Raw genomic sequence first — 20,340 nt, 5'->3', positions numbered from 1 at the left:
TATACAGAGGAACAAAAATAAATATGATATCATATTTCTAATAGAAAGCAATACAAATAAAAGGATAGTACAGCAACATCTTTAAAGTACTGATCACTAAGGATTATCAACCAAGAATTCTATACTCAGCCAAAATATCTTTGAAAATGAATGTGAAATAAAGATATTTTCAGACATGCAAAAAATGAAAGAACTCACCAATAACAGTTTCACACTACAAGCAATGCTAAAGGAAGTCATAAGGTGATTTTAGGAGGAATATATTCATGTTTTCATTAGGCACTGGTTCAATTGAGTTATAAGTAAAACATTGCTGATATATATAACTAATGCAGTCTCAGACTGTATTAATAGAAATATGGTGTCTTATTGGAAAGACATTAATTGCAGTCAGAAGGTGAAAATAGGTCCAGTATACTTTACTTGGGAAAGAAACAAATAAGGTGTTGAACTGGGCTTCCTGGACCCATTTCCAGTGCGGAGAGTTTTCCCCAACACCAACAGACATTCTGACACCACCAGGGTGTCTAAGAATTCAAATACTGTCTACCTGGAGATAGCATCAGACTCCACAGGTTTAAGGGTTCAGTCCTATGAGAATGCGTGCGCGCGCACACACACACACACACACACACACACACACAATTCTTTTTTCTCTTAAGGCACCAGCAAAAACCTCAAACTCTTACTTGTGCTTCTGACCAGAAATAAGTCAGATGAAGTAAGTCAGAAACTGGAGGTTCTAACAAACACCTACCACTCAGAATGCCCATCACAAGTTCAGGTTATTACTTGTATTTCTACAGACTGGTCATAAGTTGGAGGTGGCTACAACCTCTTCCTTGGATTTAATTAATTTGCTAGAATGGCTTAAAGAACTCAGAGAATCATGTTACTTAATAGATCTCTGGTTTATTGTAAAAGGATATATAACTCAAGAACAGCCAGATAGAAGAGATTCATAGAGCAGTCTTTCATACCCTCTCCAGGTGAGTCATTCTCCCCAAATCTCCCCTGTTCACCAACCTGGGAACCCTCCAAACCCTATTGTTTAGGAGTTTTATGGAGGCTTCATTGCATAGTCATAATTAATTGAATTAATGGCTGTTACCAATTGATTCAAACGTGGCCCCTCTCCCCAGTCCTTAAAAAAGATCCAAATGTCACCTCATTAACATAACAAAAGACACCTTTATCACTCAACCCTTAGGAAATTTTTAGGGTTTTGGAAGCTGCAGGAATGATCTGTAAACAAAGACCAAATATCTTATAAATAACAGTGTTGCAGTAGTCTGTGCTTTATACAAGTGTCAAGGGCAAGGAGAGCTCAGAAAGATTTAAGCTCTTATCACCTGTTAAACTGCTAACAACATTTAACAAAGCAAATATTTATGAATATCTACTGTGTTCTAGGCACTGTGCTAAATATGCTAATTGTTAGTGTGAGGTACGTTTTAGTACCATTGTTTCCATATCACGAAACAATCTCAGGAAAGGTTAGTATTTGGCAAAAAAAAAAAAAAAAAAAGCTAGTAAGTGGCAAAATCAGAATTCAAACTCTAACTACTTAATGGCTCCCTTTTTATTTTTTAATTTTATTTTATTGATTATGCTATTAGTTGTCCCATTTCCCCCTTCAATGCCCTCCCCCCTGCACACCCTCTCCCACCCACAGTCCCCCCCTTTAGTTCATGTCCATGTGTTCTTTAGCTTCTACATTTCCCATACTACTCTTGCCTTCCCCCTGTTTTCTACCTACCATCTATGCTACTTATTCTCTGTACCTTTCCCCCCTCTCTCCTCCTCCCACTCGCCTGTTGCTAACATTCCATGTGATCTCCATTTATGTGGTTCTGTTCCTGTTCTAGTTGTTTGCTTTATTTTTGTTTTAGGTGTGATTGTTAATAACTGTGAGTTTGCTGTCATTTTACTATACATGTTTTTAATCTTCTTTTTCTTAGATAAGTCCCTTTAACATTTCATATAATAAGGGCTTGGAGATGATGAACTCCTTTAATTTGACCTTATCTGAGAAGCACTTTATCTGCCTTTCCATTCTAAATGATAGATTTGCTGGATAGAGCAATCTTGGATGGAGGTCCTTGCCTTTCATGACTTGGAATACTTCTTTCTAGCCCCTTCTTGCTTGTAAGGTCTCTTTTAAGAAATCAGCTGACAGTCTGATGGGAACTCCTTTGTAGGTAACTGTCTCCTTATCTCTTGCTGCTTCTAGAATTCTCTCCTTCATTTTAATCTTGGCTAATGTAGTTATGATGTGCCTTGGTGTGTTTCTCCTTGAGTCCAACTTCTTTGGGACTCTCTGAGCTTCCTGGACTTCCTGAAAGTCTATTTCCTTTGCCAGATTGGGGAAGTTCTCCTTTATTATTTGTTCAAATAACTTTTCCACTTGTTGCTCTTCCTCTTCCCCTTCTGGTACCCCTATAATTCAGATGTTGGAACATTTAAAGATGTCCTGGAGGTTCCTAAGTCTCTCCTCATTTTTCTGAATTCTTGTTTCTTCATTCTTTTCTGTTTGGTTGTTTCTTTCTTCCTTCTGGCCACCCCATTGATTTGAGTCCCAGTTTTCTTCCCACCACTATTGGTTCTCTGTGCATTTTCCTTCATTTCTCTTACCGTAGTCTTCATTTTTTCATCTAATTTGCAACCAAATTCAACCAATTTTGTGAGCATCCTGATGACCAGTGCTTTGAACTGTGCATCTGATAGGTTGGCTATCTCTTTGTTGTTTAGTTGTATTTGCTCTGGAGCTTTGATATGATCTTTTGTTTGGGCCTGTTTTTGTTTGTTTGTTTCGTCTTCTCACACTTGTGATGTAGTGAGGGGCAGAGCCTTAGGTGTTCACCAGGGCTGGGGCAACCCAGTCGCTGCGTTGTGATGCTGTATATGGGGGTGGGGGTCAGAGGGGGAACAATGGTGCTTGCTCCACTCTCTGTCGGATTTCAGTACCTTTTGCTGCTTCCCCCAAGCAAACTGGGCCCTTCTGGTGCTGATTTCTGGGTGGGTGGGCTTGTGTATATTCTAGGATTCTGTGGGTCTCTCCACTGAACTCTCCTGTGAGGCTGGGAGTCTCTTCCTGGCCCTCAACCCCCATAGGTGTTTTCAATCAGTGTTTTGAGGCTTTATTTCCCCATGCTGGGACCCTGGGTTGCTCGGACTGTCTAGCTCCCCAGTTTCATCTGGTTTATCTGCACGGGAATGTGAGACCCCCCAGTCAGCGAGCCACCTTGTGTACCTTGTCCCACTGCACAATCGCCACCTCGCTAGGTCTGCCCATTGCCACCCTATGCCCGGGGTCTGTCAGCCGCCGCCTGTGCACCCAAGGTCCACCCGCTGTGGACTTGCGCACCCGGGGTTTGCCAGCTGCTGCCTTGCATGCCCAGTGCCACCGATTTTTTTTTGCCGGGACCCCTTTCTGTCCAGCCTCCCAACTCTACCCCTCCTACCGGTCTGGATGAACGTGTCTATTTTAACTTCTTGGTTGTTGGACTTCCATACAGTTCAATTTTCTGCCAGTTCTGGTTGTTATTTTGTTTCTAAATTGTTGTTGTCTTTATTTTGGTTGTGCAAGGAGGCACGGTGTATCTACCTATGCCTCCATCTTAGCCGGAAGTTGCTCCTTTTATTTCTAATTTTTTAAAAAATCCTCACCTGAAGATATGCCTATTAATTTGAGAGTAGAGGAAGGAAGAAGGACTTAGGGAGAGTTCTTTCCCATACATAGTTATTACAATATTATTGGTTATATTTTATATGCTCTACATTATGTTCCTGGAATTATTTTGTGAATAAAAATCTGTAATTCTTAATCCCTTCACCTTTTCACCCAGTCCCCCAACCACTGTCCCTCTGGCAACTATCATTCTCTTCCCTGTATCTATGAGGGTTTTTTTTCTTTGTTGATTGTGCTCTTCATAGTTCACATATAAGTGAAATCGCATGGTATTTGTTTTTCTTCATCTGACTTATTCCACTTACCGCAATACCCTTTAGATCCCTTCCTGCTATCACAAATGGTAAGGTTTAATTCTTTTTTATGGCTGAGAAGTATTCCATTGCGTATATATACCACTACTTTTTTATCCACTCATCTATTGATGGGCATTTGGGTTGCTTTCATACATTGGTTATTGTAAATGTTGCTGCAATGAACATAGGAGTGCACATATTCTTTCAAATTAGTGTTTTTGGTGTCTTTGGATATATACCAAGAAGTAGAATTGCTGGGTCATAAGGCAGCTCCTAAATGGCTCCCTTTTTTTAGAAAGTATTTTTTCCCCAAGGGATTTTGGCCCAACAGAAAGTTATTGAACTAATGCCTAAAGAAGATAAGATTGTTTTGGCTTTTTTCCTCATTTTATTTCTTTTGTTAAGATATGACAGACACTGTTCCAGGAGCTGGGTATGCACTCAAGGAGCTCATGACCTAGTGGGAGAATAAGAAGTTACAAACTACTATGATGTAGAAAGCATAGCTGTCACTTACTTGCTCAAAGAACTTTTTCCCAAGTTTGTGAATCTGTAAATCCTCCAGGGCTTAGAAGTTCCTCCTGCCCTGGCTGGTGTGGCTCAGTGGATTGAGCACCAGCCTGTGAACCAAGAGGTTGCTGGTTCAATTCCCAATCAGGACACATGCCTGGGTTGCTGGTCAAATCACCAGTTGGGGGTGAGAGGCAACCACACACTGATGTTTTCTCTCCCTCTCTTTCCCCTCTATTGAAAAGTAAATAAATAATATCTTTAAAAAAAGAAGTTTCTCCTTTAAATGGATATAAAATCACTAGTTTAGAGAACCAGCCTTAATCACTACTTTAGAGAATCAGTCTTTAGAGAGATACAGATGCTGGGCAATCAGCTGCTTATGCACCATCAAAGTACCAGATTCTACACAAGAACTCACTTACAGTTACGTTCATGTCTGAGAAAGATCAGAAGCTATCATGTTTTGGACATTTGGGACTGCTTCCAAATGATCAACACCACTAGTGTTAAATACTAAATATGCCAGTGCCACCATATATGATAAATTAAAGAATAGAAACATGTGCAAGGTGGCAAAGATTAGGGAATGACATACTAGGATTGACATTTTAGAATGTGCACTCTGACCTTATCTAATCCTCATCTGTGCTTTCTGGTTATTCTGTAATTGATATGTTTCATAATTTATATGTGAGTAATTTATGATGAAATGAAACACGGCAATATAAATGAGATAAATTATAAAAAAAATAAGAATGAAACCATGGAGTCTGATCAGATTGTCTGGAGATAAATAAAAGGGTTAGAGGACACTGATAGTTAGTAGGCACAAGAAAACTTACATAAGAAAAGGGTTTGTCTTGTTCACCATTTTACCCATAGATCCCAGCAAGGTTATTAATATGGTAAGTGCTCGATAAATAATTGCCAAATAAATGAATAAATAGCTACAGGATTCAGTATGACATGACAGGGACTGAAGAGTTTCTCCTGCTTTGGGAATTAGGTTGTTGATAACTTTGCAAAAGCAATTTCATTGGAGCAGAATTACCCTTTAAAATCCCTATGCATAATCTAATACTGAAGTAAATAATCACCTTGTGCATTTAAGAAATACATCTAATGCTAGCTGTTAATCTGCATGTAACTATTTTTAATCCTTATTTATTAAAATTTCATTTATTCCACTATTTTGAAACCTTTACATGTCTAAAAATATGCTTGTGCATGTTATGCATACATACATAAAATATTCATACATAATACAGTGAAAAGTTTCTTTTCCAACCTATGTCACTACTACATGCCCCCACTAAACAGGTAACCAGTGTATGAGTAATTAGTTTCTCATTGTTCTGTCTACATTTTCTTTATAGCTATTTAAGCAAGCACAATATATGTTCTTATTTTTATACCTTTGTTTCTCCAAAGGCAGAATTTTCTACATACTGTTATGTACCTCATTTTCTCATATTGCTATTTCTTGGAGATCTTTCCAAAGTGACAATTTCCTTGTTAATGTTTTACTGCTGCAGAGTTTTATACTTTGCAGATGTGCCATAATTTATATACCCTATCCCCTACTGGTGGGCATTTATATTGTTTCCAAACAATGCATCAATGAATAACTGAATATATATCATTTCCCACATCTGCCAAAATGCCCAGAAATTGCTGGGTCACATGTGTACTCATTTGTAATTTCCATAGATGCTGTCAAATTACTCTCCACTGAGGTTCTTTCAGTGTGTGTGTTTCAGTATATATTTCCACAGAGACTCATCAACAAGGTTTATTTTTGAACTTTTGGATTCTCTGAATGTGGTTCTAATTTTCATTTCCATCATCATAGATGTTGAGCATCTTTAAAAACATTTTTTTCTATGAACTCTAATTTATATCCTTTACCCTTTAGTTATTATTTGTCATAGTTAGGGTTCTTCTAGTATCCAAGCCTAAAGGAAGGACTTGGGTATAAGTAGTTTATTTGAGGTATGATTCCCTGCAACCAGGAGTAAGCCAGCACCAGATTGTGTAGTTGGTGTAAACCAGAGTACAGAGTGCATGCAAAATGCCTTGAAAAATTATCATTCTAAAGAGTGGAAGGTACCTAGCACCATTATAATTTTGTTCAGATGACCACAGAACTTGGAAAAGCTCTTGCTGCTATTGATGCATACTACTATTTATCTTTTTATATAAATGTGTGTGTGTGTGTGTGTGTGTGTGTATAAAATTTGAATTTTTGGAAACTTTAGCTGTGCTGTGAACTTTAGAAAAAGTATCCCAGTTGTACCTTGCTGGGTAGACACTGTATGGAAATATTGGTCTAGTAACATTAAACATAATTTTTCCATACGTAGAGGGGTAATTAATGCAATATATGAAATGTGTGAAATCTTATCTATGTGGGTTTGATTACAGAAACAAATAAAGTATTCTCTAAATTTAAAAAAAAAGAATGGAAGGCTGGGGCATTTTTTTATGTCCCCCACTAGTGGCCAGCTTTTCCAGATGTGTCACACCCCCCTTGCACTTCTGGATGACACACAGAGCTGAGAGCTTTGTGGTCTTGGAGAAGGCCCCGAGACAAAAGGTTAAAAGAAGTTATATGTGATCCTGAGGTAAGATGCATCCCCAGGAATCTGAGCTCACACAGCACTATTCACCATAGCTCCTGCTAAAATCAAAAATGAGCCAAAGGGATGTGATATGGAAGTGTCTGCAAAAGTAGTCTTTTTTCTTACTGACCTGTGTTGACAGGAGCATCTATCTAATTGTCTGTAAGTTATAAATATTGTCTCTTGTTTATAAGGGGATATTAACCCCTTATCAGATGTATTGGTAAATGTGTTCTCCCATTCAGTGGGCTGTCTTTTCATTTTATTGATGATTTCCTTTGCTGTACAAAAATTTTTTAGTTTGCTGTAGTCCCATTTGTTTATTTTTTCTTTTGTTTCCCATGCCTGAGGACATATAACAGAAAAAATATTGCTACAATGTCCAAGATTTTACTGCCTGTGTTTACTTCTAGGATTTTTTCCTTTTAAATATATTTTATTGATTATGCTATTACAGTTGTCCCATGTTTCCCCCCTTCCTTCCCCTCCACCCTGCAGCCCCCCTCTTACCTGCTTCCCCCCGCACCCCACTTAGTTCATATCCATGGGTTGTACATATAAGTTCTTTGGCTTCTCCATTTCCTATACTACTCTTAACCGCCCCCTGTCTATTTTGTACCTACCATTTATGCTACTTATTCCCTGTACCTTTTCCCCAGTTCTCCCCCTTCCACCTCCCAATGATTACCATCCATGTGCTCTCCATTTCTGTGATTCTGTTTCTGTTCTAGTTGTTTGCTTAGTTTGTTTTTTATTTTTTTAGGTTCAGTTGTTGATAGTTGTGAGTTTGTTGCCATTTTACTGTTCATATTTTTAATCATCTTCTTTTTCTTAGATAAGTCCCTTTAACATCTCATATAATAAGGGCTTGGTTATGATGAATTCCTTTAACTTGACCTTATCTGGGAAGCACGTTATCTGCCCTTCCATTCTAAATGATAACTTTGCTGGATAGAGCAATCTTGGATGTAGGTCCTTCCCTTTCATGACTTTGAATACTTCTTTCCAGCCCCTTCTTGCCTGCAAGGTTCCTTTTGAGAAATCAGCTGATAGCCTTATGTGAACTCCTTTGTAGGTAACTCTTTTTCTCTCGCTGCTTTGAAGATTCTCTCCTTTTTAATCTTGGGTAATATAATTATGATGTATCTTGGTGTGTGCTTCCTTGGGTCCAACTTCTTTGGGACTCTCTGGACTTCCTGGAAGTCTATTTCCTTTGTGAAATTAGGGAAGTTCTCCTTCATTATTTTTTCAGATAAGTTTTCAATTTCTTGCTTTTCCTCTTCTCTTTCTGGCACTTCTATGATTCAGATGTTGGGATGTTTAAAGTTGTCTTGGAGGTTCCTAAGCCTTTCCTCATTTTTTTTTAATTCTTCCTTCTTCATTCTCATCTTATTGAAGGTTTACTTCTTCCTTCTGTTCCAAACCATCGATTTGAGTCCTAGTTTCCTTCCTATCACTATTGATTTCCTGTGCATTTTTCATTTCACTTTTTATAGCCTTCATTTTTTCCACTATTTTGTGACCATACTCAGCCAATTCTGTGGGCATCCTGATTACCAGTGTTTTGAACTGTGCATCTGATAGGTTGTTTATCTCTTCATCACTTAGATATATTTTTTCTGGAGCTTTGATCTGTTCTTTCATTTAGGCCATTTTTTTTTTGTTTGGGCACACCTGTTACATATAAGGGGTGGAGCCTTGGGTGTTCACCAGGGTGGGGTAAACCATGTTGCTGCATTGTGGCACTGTATGTGCGGGAGGAGTCCCAGAGGGAGCAGGGCTGCTTGCTCAGCTCTGCTGGCTTTCAGTCACTTCCTCCACTACCCACAAGCAAATGGACCCTTCTAGTGCTAATTCCTGGGTGAGTAGCTTTGTATAAGTTTTAGGACCCAAGGTCCTAAGCCTCCAGGAAACTGTCCTGTGAGGCTGGAAGTTTCTCCCGCTGCCACAACACCCACAAGTTTTTTCAGTAAAAGATTTTGAGGCTTTATTTCCCTATGCTGGAGCCCTGGGTTGTGTGATCTGTCTCACTCCCCAGTTCCTCCCAGTTTATCTGCACGCAAATGTGGGACCACCTGCTCCGCCAGCCACCACCTTGCTGTGAGTCCTGTCTGCCCCTCCTACTGGTCTGGATAAATGTTTCTTCTTTAACTCCTTAGTTGTCAGACTTCCATACTTTCTGGCAATTCTGGGTTTTTTTGTTTGTTTGTTTGTTTTAAAATTTGTTATTGTCCTTTTGATTGTGCGAGGAGGCACAGTGTATCTACCGACGCCTCCATCTTGGTGGGAAGTCTACTTTTGGATTTTTATGATCAAGTCTAACATTTTTAAATTATATTTTATTGTTTATGCTATTACTGTTCGAATTTTTCCCTTTTGCCCCCTCCATCCAGCCCCTGCTCTCAGGTAATCCTCACACCCTTGTCCATGTCCATGGGTCATGCATATGTTTTTATGGCTACTTTGTTCCCTATACTGTACTTTACATCCCATGAGTGTTCTGTAACTACCAATTTGTACTTCTTATTCCCTTCACTTTTTTCACCCATCCCCCTGACTCCTCTCCCAAATGGCAAACATAAAAATGTTCTACATATCTATGATCATATTTCTGTTGTACTTGTTTTTTAGATTCATTTGTTGATAGATTATGTTTATTTTCATTTTATTGTTCAGATTTTTTATCTTTTTGAAGAAAACCATTTAACATTTCATATAATAGCCCTTTGATAGTGATGAACTCCTTCAGCTTTTTCCCTTCTGGGAAGCTCATTATCTGTCCTTTGATTCTAAATAATACCTTTAGTAGGTAGAGTAATCTTGGTTGTAAGTCCTAGCTTTTCATCACTTTGAATATTTCTTGCTAGTCCCTTCAAGCTTGCATATTGTCTATCCTGGAAAAATCTCCCTGTGAACTTGAGAATGTGTTTTCTGCCTTTCTTTGGGGAATGGTCTATTGATATCAGTTAGGTCAAGTGGGTTTATAGTATTGTTTTTTTTTTGTTTTGTTTTGTTTTTTTAATCATTGTTCAAGTACAGTTTTCTCCCCCCTACTCCCATTCCAGCCCACCCACCCAACCCTCCCCCCTTCCCCCCATTACCCCCCACCCCTAGTTTTTGTCCATGTGTCCTCCAAATTTGTTCCTGTAAACCCTACCCATTCCCCCCTGAAATTCCCTCTTCTCTCCCGTCTGGCCACTGTCAGACTATCCCCTATTTCAGTGTTTTTGGTTATATTTTGCTAGTTTTTTTTTGTTTTGTTTTGTTGTTTAGATTCCTGTTAAAGGTGATATCATGTGGTATTTGTCTTTCACTGCCTGGCTTGTTTCGCTTAGCATAATGCTTTCCAGCTCCATCCATGCTGTTGCAAAGGGTATGAGCTCCTTCTTTCTTTCTGCTGCATAGAATTCCATTGTGTAAATGTACCATAGTTTTTTGATCCATTCATTTACTGATGGGTATCTAGGTTGCTTCCAGCACCTAGCTATTGTAAATTGTGCTGCTATGAACATCGGGGTGCAAAGGTTCTTTTGTATTGGTGTTTTAGTGTTCTTAGGATAGAGTCCCAGCAATGGAATTGCTGGGTCAAAAGGCAGATCCATTTTTAGTTTTCTGAGGAAGTTCCAAACTGCTTTCCATAGTGGTTGTACCAGTCTGCAGTCCTACCAACAGTGCACTAGGGACCCCCTATATTGTTCATGTCTTCTATTTTCTTGCTGACCAAAAAGGTCCCTGGTTATTCTATTTATTAATGAAAGCAGGTTAGTGAAGTCTCCAACTATTATTATTGAATAATAGATCTTAAAATCACTCTGTGGTGGTATGTTAGGCCCTTAGAGAGGTACATTAACTCCCCTGAGCCATTAGAGGACTGTTTCAATCTTTTGAACTCTTCTTACGAGAAACACTGATAAAATGTATTAGGAGTCCTGCTGCGGTATGAATACTGATTTTTAAGATAATTTCTAGTGTAGCACCATCAGTATCCTAGTCTTTAGAGAGACTTTTTTTTTTCAAACTCTCAGAGAGTTTTAACAGCCCCTTTTGATACTTTCTTGTATAAACTGATTAAGCTGTTCTGCCAGAGTAGAGTCAGGGATGTTGAATTTATATTCATTTCAGAAAACTCTAGTTGGCTTGAGTTGTTATCTGTCCCATAGCTTAAAGTAGTACTGAAATGATACATATTTTCTGGGTTGGATTATTTTCTGAAAACAAATAGGAACTTTCTTTAGGATGTATCTGCTATCACATAGGTAAATTGATTCTATCTTATTCCAAAAATTAAAGTAATTTTCCTTCAGAGGAAAGTATTTTCTTCTAGACTTCAGTGACTTAGTTTGCATGACACCTTTTAAATGACAAACTAATGTGGACAATCTCATTAACATACAGGTTTGAGAGGAACTGTGGAGACAGTTTTAATATAACATGTAATGATATCCTTGATGCCACATCATCCACCTTTGACCAAGTTAAATGACTGCCAATACTTAAGATAACAGTATCTCTCTCATTGAGTTTTATAGGGATTAAGTGAATTGATATATTTAAAGTGCTTAAACTAGTGTCCAGTACATAGCAACTTCTAAAGAGTGTTCACTAAATACATAAAAAGGAAAATAAAACCTAAATACTGAAAAATTGACTTTTCTAAAATAGGCCAAGGAAAAAAACTGAAATTCTACAATCTGCTTTCTCTCACTTCACTCTTATTAAATTAATTGCCTTCCTGTCTAAATAGTTGCTAATTTGAACATCTTTCATTTTAAAGATTCGCCAGTTCTCAGTCCAGCTACTTCTGCAATCAATTTAAGTGGAGCTCAGGACCTGACCCGGAATAAGAATGTTGTGAAACCACTGGCTTTATCTTTGCCAGTTGTAGGGAAGACTTTTGCTGCAGGTGATGTTTTCCTCACTTATATTTCTTTGGTAATCATGTAGTCTATAAAAGACTTGTGTGAAATTTCATTGGCAACATGAAGGCAACATGAAGAAAACTTCCTTTCTGGAGGAAAACAGAAGCTGCTGCTTTGCCAGTTGGGGGCATAAGTGGGGCTATCTATAATAATGTATCATTATACAAAGTTTGTGTTCTCTGTGTTCCAACCAGAAGAGTCAAAGAATGACATTTGACACACAGGGGAGGCAGAGCAGGTTGATTTCATTCAATAAACATTTTGGGGTACTTGTTATGATGAGGAACTGGGGATATAAAGATTAGATAAGGCTCAACCCCTGATCTCCAATGTACTTGTAACCCAGTAAGGGAGATAAACCCATAAGAAGATACTTTCCAGTATCTCCAGATACTTGCAGTAAATACAACAGTATGCTAGGGGAGCACAGAAAAGGGGATTTTAGCCCAACATTGTGGGGACTAATCAAGAATGAGTTATTGGAAGAGCTTGGTCTTTGAACATGAGAAGATATTTACTGTATAAAGGAGCTGTGGAAAGATTTAAAATTCAGAGAAACATGAAAAAAACTGGAAAAGCAACAGAAAGGAAATAAGCAGTGTAATGTGTGCAGGAAGACACAGTATTTTTGGAACTGTTAGAAACATAAAATGTAAAAACAAGGAGTAGCAGGAGGTAAGTAGTGAACAAGAGAAAGGTCACAGGAAGACAGGCTAAGAAGTATGGATTTTACTCTGAAACTTAGGGAACAGAGGAGTGACACAGTCTTATCTGAACTTGAGCTAGATCATTTTGGCAGCCAAGAAAATAAGAGGTAAGAAAACTAGTTGAAGGTCAGTTCAGTAATCTAGGTGAGAAAAGATGAGGTCCTTGACCAGGGTAATAATAGGTAGGAGGGGAGGAGACAGATTGGAGCACTACTCAGGAAGTAGAATCAGCAAGACTTAACTGATTAGAGAGCATGAAGCACAAGGTGGGGGGTCTTGGTTTATGTCCCTCTTTCTGAGCTAATGCTGGTGCCATTACTTGAGACAAGGAATACAGAAAAAGGAATCCCCTGGAGGAGATTGTGAGTTCTATTTTCATATGTTGAGTTTGCGATACCCACAAGGCATCCAAGTAGAGAGCTTTTCAACAGTCATTTATCTTATTATGGGGGAAATCAGAACTGATAGTATATTATAAAGCGAAGTCACCGATATGTGATTAAATTCACCTGGGTAAATAGCATCAGCCAAGGAGTTAAGTAGGGTAAGGCTAGCTATGAACTAAAGATAGAATCCTAAAAAATTCCAGTGTTTAAGGGGGTGGTTGTCAAGGGAGGTCAGCAAGGTAGAAGAAGAATGAGGAGAAGGGGAGGACATCATTCTTGAGGAAACTTTCTAAGTAAGGCATCACAATTTATCCAGATCACTTTTGTGCTTATACTGGTCCAACAATTTGTGAAGGATCTACTTTCTGGTTAGATTATAGACTTCAGCACACTGAATCCAAATTTTTGCAGCATTAAGAAATTAGTGAAATTAGCCCTGGCTGGCATAGCTCAGTGGATTGAGCGCGGGCTGTGAATCAAAGTGTTGCAGGTTCAATTCCCAGTCAGGCCACATACATGGGTTGCAGGCCACGGCCCCCAGCAATCACACATTGATGTTTCTCTCTCTCTCTCTTTCTCCGTCCCTTTCCTCTCTAAAAATAAAAAAAAAAAAAAAAGAAATTAGTGAAATTATGGATCTTGGCAGTAATCTCATGATTGCTAAGAACTATCAGGTGAAAGACTGATGAGCAACTTTATAATTCAAGAATTAGGCTAACAACTCTTGAACCCAAGCTTAACATCGTAAGAGAAAACCAGCCATTCTGTGCCTCCTGATGGAAGTATCCAATAGTACTTCTTAGATACTCTGGCCCCACCCCCTAAAAAAAATCAAACCTGAATATGAGCAAGCCTCTATATCTAACAATTAGTTTATAAGAAATAGGGGAGATGTTATGTGACACCATGGATATCCAATAGCAAAATCCAAAAACTGAGAAATTCTGCCAGATTTTTGCAAATTAATTGTAAGAAAGAAAAGGAAGAAGGGGAATCCTATATATTAAAAGTTTAAGGGACAGAGCAACTACATTCAATGTGTGGATCTTTTTTGAATCCCAGTTCGAACAAGCCAACTGTAAAAAACCATTTGTGAGCTAACTGGAGAAATTTGAATACTGATGGAATATTTGAGGTTAAGAAATTATTGGCCTGGGTGGTGTGGCTCAGTGGATTGAGTCCAGACTACAAAGTGAAAGGTTGCCAGTTCGATTCCCAGTCAGGACACACGCCTGGATTGCTGGCCAGATCCCCAGTTGGGGGCATGCAGGAGGCAACTGATCAATGTATCTCTCACACATTGATGTTTCCCTCCCTCTGTTTTTCCCTCCTTTCCTCTTTCTCTAAAATTAAATAAATGAATCTTTAAAAAATGATTAATCATTGTTAATTTTAAGTATAATAACAATATTATAGTTTTTAAGAGGTTTTTTTTTTCATTTAGAAACACATATAGTCTATGGATGAAATGATACAATGAATGAGTTTGCTTTAAAATAATCCAGAGCACATATGTGTGTATGTGAAGTGGAGGGAAGAGATAGGAAGTGTAGATAAAGCAAGATTGACCATGTGTTGATAAATGTTGAAGCTGAGTGGTGGGTACATAGTTTATTATATAGTTCTCTCTACTTTCATATGTGTTTGAAAATTTCCATAATACAAAGTTTTAAAAAAGTTACTTCCCACCTACCATCTCTAAAGACTTCACTGAAAATGATTCTAATTGGTCTCATGGGGTCCTAGAAAATTATTTTTAGGTGACATTTTATTTTTTTTTCTAGTATGGTTCATATTTTTGGTATCCTTTATTTGTTTTTCCTTTAAATCCTTTTTTTATTTTTTATTGTCATTCTATTACAGTTGTCCCAATTTTCTCCCACCTTGCCCTCCTCTGCCCAGCACCCTGTTCCCACAGACATTTCATATTAATGAAGGTACTTACTCTGATTGGCTGTATCTAACTGGGCTGTCCTGTCAGTGAGATTTCTTTCAGTCCTAGAATGTGAGGTTTATCAGAAAAAGCTGTGTCCTTCCTGCCTAGCCTCTGCTCTGAGTGGATCCTCTTGTGTCCTACAGATGCTGCTAATGGAAATACTAGCCACGGAGGGAAGAGCAGTACATCTAGCTCCATTCCAGCCCGCCCAGGGAATTTCTCTTTTTCACCAGGACCTAGCTATGCATCAGGAGACCAAGGTACAATACTCATCTTAGAGTTTGGAAATTGTGCAACTTAATTATGGAAAAAGTGCTACAGAGTTTGAAATGATGAATTATCTGACAGCATACTTTCAATTTTTCCCTAGCTTTACACACACTGTTTTGAAAGATTCTGATTGGTATGAGCAATAATGATGAACTAACTTAGTGATTCTACAAGATGAGCACTTATCTAGGAAATAATGTTGAAACCTATGTATAAGGAAGTATCTTGAAACACCATAGGTTTTGCTAACCAAAGTATAGTGTTCAAAGTTCCTCTCTATTGTGTGACTCTGGGTAAATCTGGGCCTTCCTTTTACCATCTACAAAATGGGTATAACAATGTATTTGTCCTACAACCTCACAGGGATATTGATAGAATGAAATGAAATAATCTGAGCAAAACTGTAAATTGTAAAACAGCATACAGATACTAAATGGTATTGTTAGTGTGACTTTTCCTAATCAAATTAAAGGTTCTGTGTTTCTTTAGTTTCTTTCCTTTCTTCCATTGCTAAGGACAAGGCTCATCTTTCTTTTTGCCTTCAGCTACCATGTTCATTTCTGGGCCACCAAAGAAACGACACCGGGGTTGGTACCCTGGGTCACCTGTCCCCCAAACTGGTTTAGTTGTGCCTGCTCCTACAGTTCGGCCTCTTTCAAGAACTGGTAAGATTTCAACAGATGATGTGTTTTAAGCTTTATTGAATTAGGAGAGGTATCTCCTACTCTTGTTCTTTCCCTGAATCCTTGAAGATAAATTTTGTTAACCAGCCTTATGTCCAATTTTAGGTAAGGATGTTGATAGCAGCTAATATTTGTCTGCACCACAATTACCTTCACTAGAAGCACATGTGCTGTCACAACAGCTCTTAATTCATCATCTAGCTTTATTTTAGCCATTGTATTGGTAAGCTATTCTTTACATAGGGCATAATGTTACCACCCCACCATCCTAGGACACAAATGAACTTGCCTTGCCAATAGTGGTATTAGATGTGTGCTCCAATGATCTGGTACCTTATGTGACCCACACTTATTTTTTCTGGACCGGATGGTTCAGTCTGTGACTAGGATCCTGAAAAACCAACTGGTTCTTCTTTAACCCAGGTTGTGGTCATTTGATCCTTATGGTAAAATGTTCAAATGTTCATCTGCCTTGCTATATACTACACAGACAAATGCAAAAATAACAATCCTAAGACATAGATGTAGTTCTTTTTAAATTTCAGTTTGTTTAAATAAATAATTTTAAAGAGAGATACAGATATATTACACAAAGAATTATGCCAATATGTTTCTGTGGTTGCCTATGGGTAATACTGATTAACGATGAGTTGATCCTTCTTAACACTTTTCTATACTTTTCAAGTTTTTTATAATGAGAACATATGCCTTGATATTCTGGTAGGGAAAGATAAAATACAAAATGGAATACATGTAGAAAAATAACTAGAAGGAAAAATGACCAAAAATGCTAAATAGTAGTTGTCTCCAGATGATGTGATAATGGTTGAACTTTTTTCCTTTTGTTTTTCTTATTTCTAATTTTATACAACAAACATGAATTGCTTTAGTGGGGAAAAAAATAATAAACCATTAGACTTCTAAAACTTCCATATTAAAAGTTATTAACACTGCATCGATTGCAAATGTATTGCCTTTAGCTTTTAGGTCTAATCCTTGTTAAACAACTTTTTTTTTCAGAGTCCCTTCTCTCTGCCCCAGTTCCGCAGACCTCATTAACTGGAATTTTACAGCCTCGGCCCATTCCTGCAGGAGAAACTGTAATTGTTCCTGAAAACCTGCTGAGTAACTCAGGAGTTAGACCAGTAATTCTGATAGGTGAGACAAAGGAATTTCAAATTGCCTGTGTCCACTGGAATCTAGGAGTGTTTCTCCATTACCTTGTTTGTGCATTTATTCATGTGTTCATGAATATATTTATTTATCCAGTTGTTGATTCTTTCAACTTTATTGGTCAGCTCCATGCTGCACTAAATATATGACTAGAAGTTTGGAATAAAGCCAAGTCTTTTGGCCCACAAAAAGCACTGTTTAGTGAGGCAGTCTGTCATGTAAATAACCATTACAACACATACTTGAGCTGGTAGAGGTTCACAACCAAGAACTATAAGAGCTTAGAGGAAAGGCAGCTTAACTCTGCCTGAAACAGGGTCTGAGAAGACTTCTCAAAGATGATGTTTCAGCTAGATACTGAAGGGTGGGCAAGAGTGTTTGAAATAGGGAAGGGGACATTTCTGTCAAAAGGAACCAAACCACAGAGAAAAGAAACAAGCTGAGCCACCTAATAGGCCCCACTCAGGAGAACCAAGAGGTCCCAGAGTGGCAGATCTGAACTATGGGGAAGCATCTGTGAATCATTATCTTTAAGGAGTCTGAGTCTTTCCAAGCTGTCTGTAAGTGGAGGTGTAGAAATTTAGGGGTCCCTAGATTCCAAGACTAATTTAGTGCCTTTCATACCCATTCAAGAGTCCCCTCATTTGGGGGCTCATCTAGACCAGAAGGACACTGTCTGTTTTACCTTTGGGGCTTAACAGGTAAGGTATTTAAGTGCCACTAGGTCTTCAGGGTATGTCTACGTGATATGTTATCTGTTTCCTGCAATTGGCTTGAGCCTACTGACATGACTGACAGGAATGGTTTTGTTTCAAGCCTTGTACTTTATCAGGCTTCCCTATCCATTGATCCTAGACCTATAGCCACTGGGGGAAATCCCAGTTATTTAAATTCCATATATCAGGAACTGTTTTTTAAAAGATTTTATTTAATTATTTTAGAGAGAGGGGAAAGGAAAGAGAAAGAGAGGGAAAGAAACATCAATGTGTGAGAGAAACATCTATCAGTTGCCTCTTGAATGTGCCCCAACTGGGGACTATGCCCACATCCCAGGTATGTGCTCTGACCAGGAATTGAATCAGTGACCTTTGTCTTTGCAGGATGGCCCAACCAACTGAGCCATACTGGTCAGGGCAATCAGGAAGTGTTTATTGAGCATTTGAGTTGTGTGCATAGTGCAACTAACCCTTGAAAAGATACAGAACATGGGGATACTTTGGTGTCTGCCTTTTAGAAAAATTCACAGAGGGACTGTCCTCCCAGCCACACCACCTAAACTGGGTATAATTTTAACATTTTTGTGCTATCTACTTCTAAGATAATTTGAGGCTTTTATTGGCATTAGGAAGAGAACATAAAAATAGCTAAGAAAACAAAAGGAGGAGAACCTCCCAAGGACCTGCGACTATGGGAATATTTAGTAAGTTTAGGTTAAACAGTTTTAAAAGAAACCTCAGGAAGTAAAACATGTTATTATAGTTTGTCTGTTCTTTTCTCACTTATCTGAAAACAAACATAATCAGGAATTTATGGGAAGATATTTTATTATTGCTGTTTTACAAAAGATAGATATTTTGTAAACTCATCAATCCTTCATAACTGATAGAATATTAACATGTTCCTTCTGTGGGAAACAGCAATAGTGCAATAGTATAATTTTTGAGTATTTTGCTTCCTGTTCATCTGATGTAATATAAGAGTAGAATTTGGAGCACCTGAGTGAATTCTCTGGGATTGCTGTATTTGAGTGATTTGTATGGTAACCATCTCAGAGGGCAGGGAACTTTGATAAGCATTTTTTATCCTGGTTGAGCAAGTGTACCTGATTTGACCTCAGGATGAAATCTTGAACTTTATTGACCTGCTTCTGTTGGGGCAGGCTATGGCACTTTACCCTATTTCTATGGAAATGTTGGCGACATTGTTGTGAGTCCTCTGCTGGTGAATTGCTACAAGATTCCACAGTTGGAAAACAAAGATTTGGAACAATTAGGGTTGACTGGCAGCCAACTGCTGAGTGTGGAAAATATGATTCTTCTGACAATACAGTATCTTGTGCGGCTGGGTAAGTTATTTTCAAGAATCATTTGATGGTGACAGTTTTTATTCATTTTTTAATATAATTTTTTCTTTCTTTCTCCACTTTCTCACACCCATCCATCTGCCTATCTCTAACTTTCCCTCTTCCATTTCTAATATTCTTTTCTTTCAGTTCTTTTTGACTTGCCTCACCTTCACGTCTTTTCTATTCATTTTATTCCCTTTCCACCGCTTGCCTATTTCCCTTCTCTTTTTTCCCCATTTCAGTTAGCATACCTTGCTTTGCTTCTTTGAGTCCTAGAAGAGATCAACTGCTCCACCTAGTGTGCAGTCTCATGATGGACCTAAGGTCTCCAAAGTATTTAATGACAGAGCCTCAAAAAGCTGTGCCACGGGCACCCCTCCTTGGCCAAGTCAGCTTTCTGAAAGTGCAGCTACCATGTAAAATGCAAATGTAGCCATTGACAATTATTTTTTCAGTTTTCACTTCGCCTTTTTCTCTCATTAATCCACTGTCCCAATACCCATATTTTTTTCTTCTCCAGCTACACCTCTTTGATGTAGCTTTCCTTCATTGAGGTAGTAACTAGACCTCCTTAGAAGCCTCTCTAAGCTTTAGGGTAAGGGGGATACGTAGGTCATGAACCCTTCAGTTCCCCCATTTGATATGTCCTCAGAGACCTATAGTGGGTTTATGCAGGTGCTTTGACAATACCATAGTGATTCAGCATCATTTACATTGCAATGTCCTTTATTTTGCAAACTGCAGTAGGTCATCTAATATGCAGCCTAATTATACACTCACTCTAGGACTTCAAGCCACTGATTTACTTAGGAAGATGTTCAGGATGTAAAATTACACCTAAAAATTTTTATCTACACTCTTGTGAGCTTTACACATTTAAAAAAATTAAAAATATTTTGATGTTGAACAATTAAAAACACTGGGCTCAATAATGTTTGAAAAAAAAAAAAGGCTTCAGCAGGCCAGATTCACTCTTTGAAGTATCAGCTAGCATTCGTGGCTGTGACTGTTGGTGCAGTGAGAACCCAAAGACATGCTTTGACACGGGTTTTTGAAACTTGCAAGACTTCAGATATCTTA

General features: G+C 38.3%; 1 protein-coding gene across 3 annotated transcripts in view; it reads left to right on the top strand.

Annotated features, from left to right (window-relative positions):
* Window positions 1-20,340, top strand: part of GREB1L (GREB1 like retinoic acid receptor coactivator) — a 167,471-nt gene that overhangs the window by 76,429 nt on the left and 70,702 nt on the right. For 2 of the 3 annotated variants that reach the window (XM_036009230.1, XM_036009231.1), the window contains exons 8-12: window positions 11,896-12,024; window positions 15,213-15,329; window positions 15,885-16,004; window positions 17,043-17,180; window positions 19,075-19,260. In XM_036009230.1, coding sequence (XP_035865123.1) covers window positions 11,896-12,024; window positions 15,213-15,329; window positions 15,885-16,004; window positions 17,043-17,180; window positions 19,075-19,260 — 690 coding nt within the window. The remainder of the gene's footprint in view (window positions 1-11,895; window positions 12,025-15,212; window positions 15,330-15,884; window positions 16,005-17,042; window positions 17,181-19,074; window positions 19,261-20,340) is intronic. The other variant, XM_028524032.2, reaches the window with a different exon arrangement.

The sequence above is a fragment of the Phyllostomus discolor genome, chromosome 9 (assembly GCF_004126475.2).
Source record: "Phyllostomus discolor isolate MPI-MPIP mPhyDis1 chromosome 9, mPhyDis1.pri.v3, whole genome shotgun sequence".
NCBI classification, from domain to species: Eukaryota; Metazoa; Chordata; class Mammalia; order Chiroptera; family Phyllostomidae; genus Phyllostomus; species Phyllostomus discolor.
This window is presented reverse-complemented; position numbering and strand designations above follow the sequence as displayed.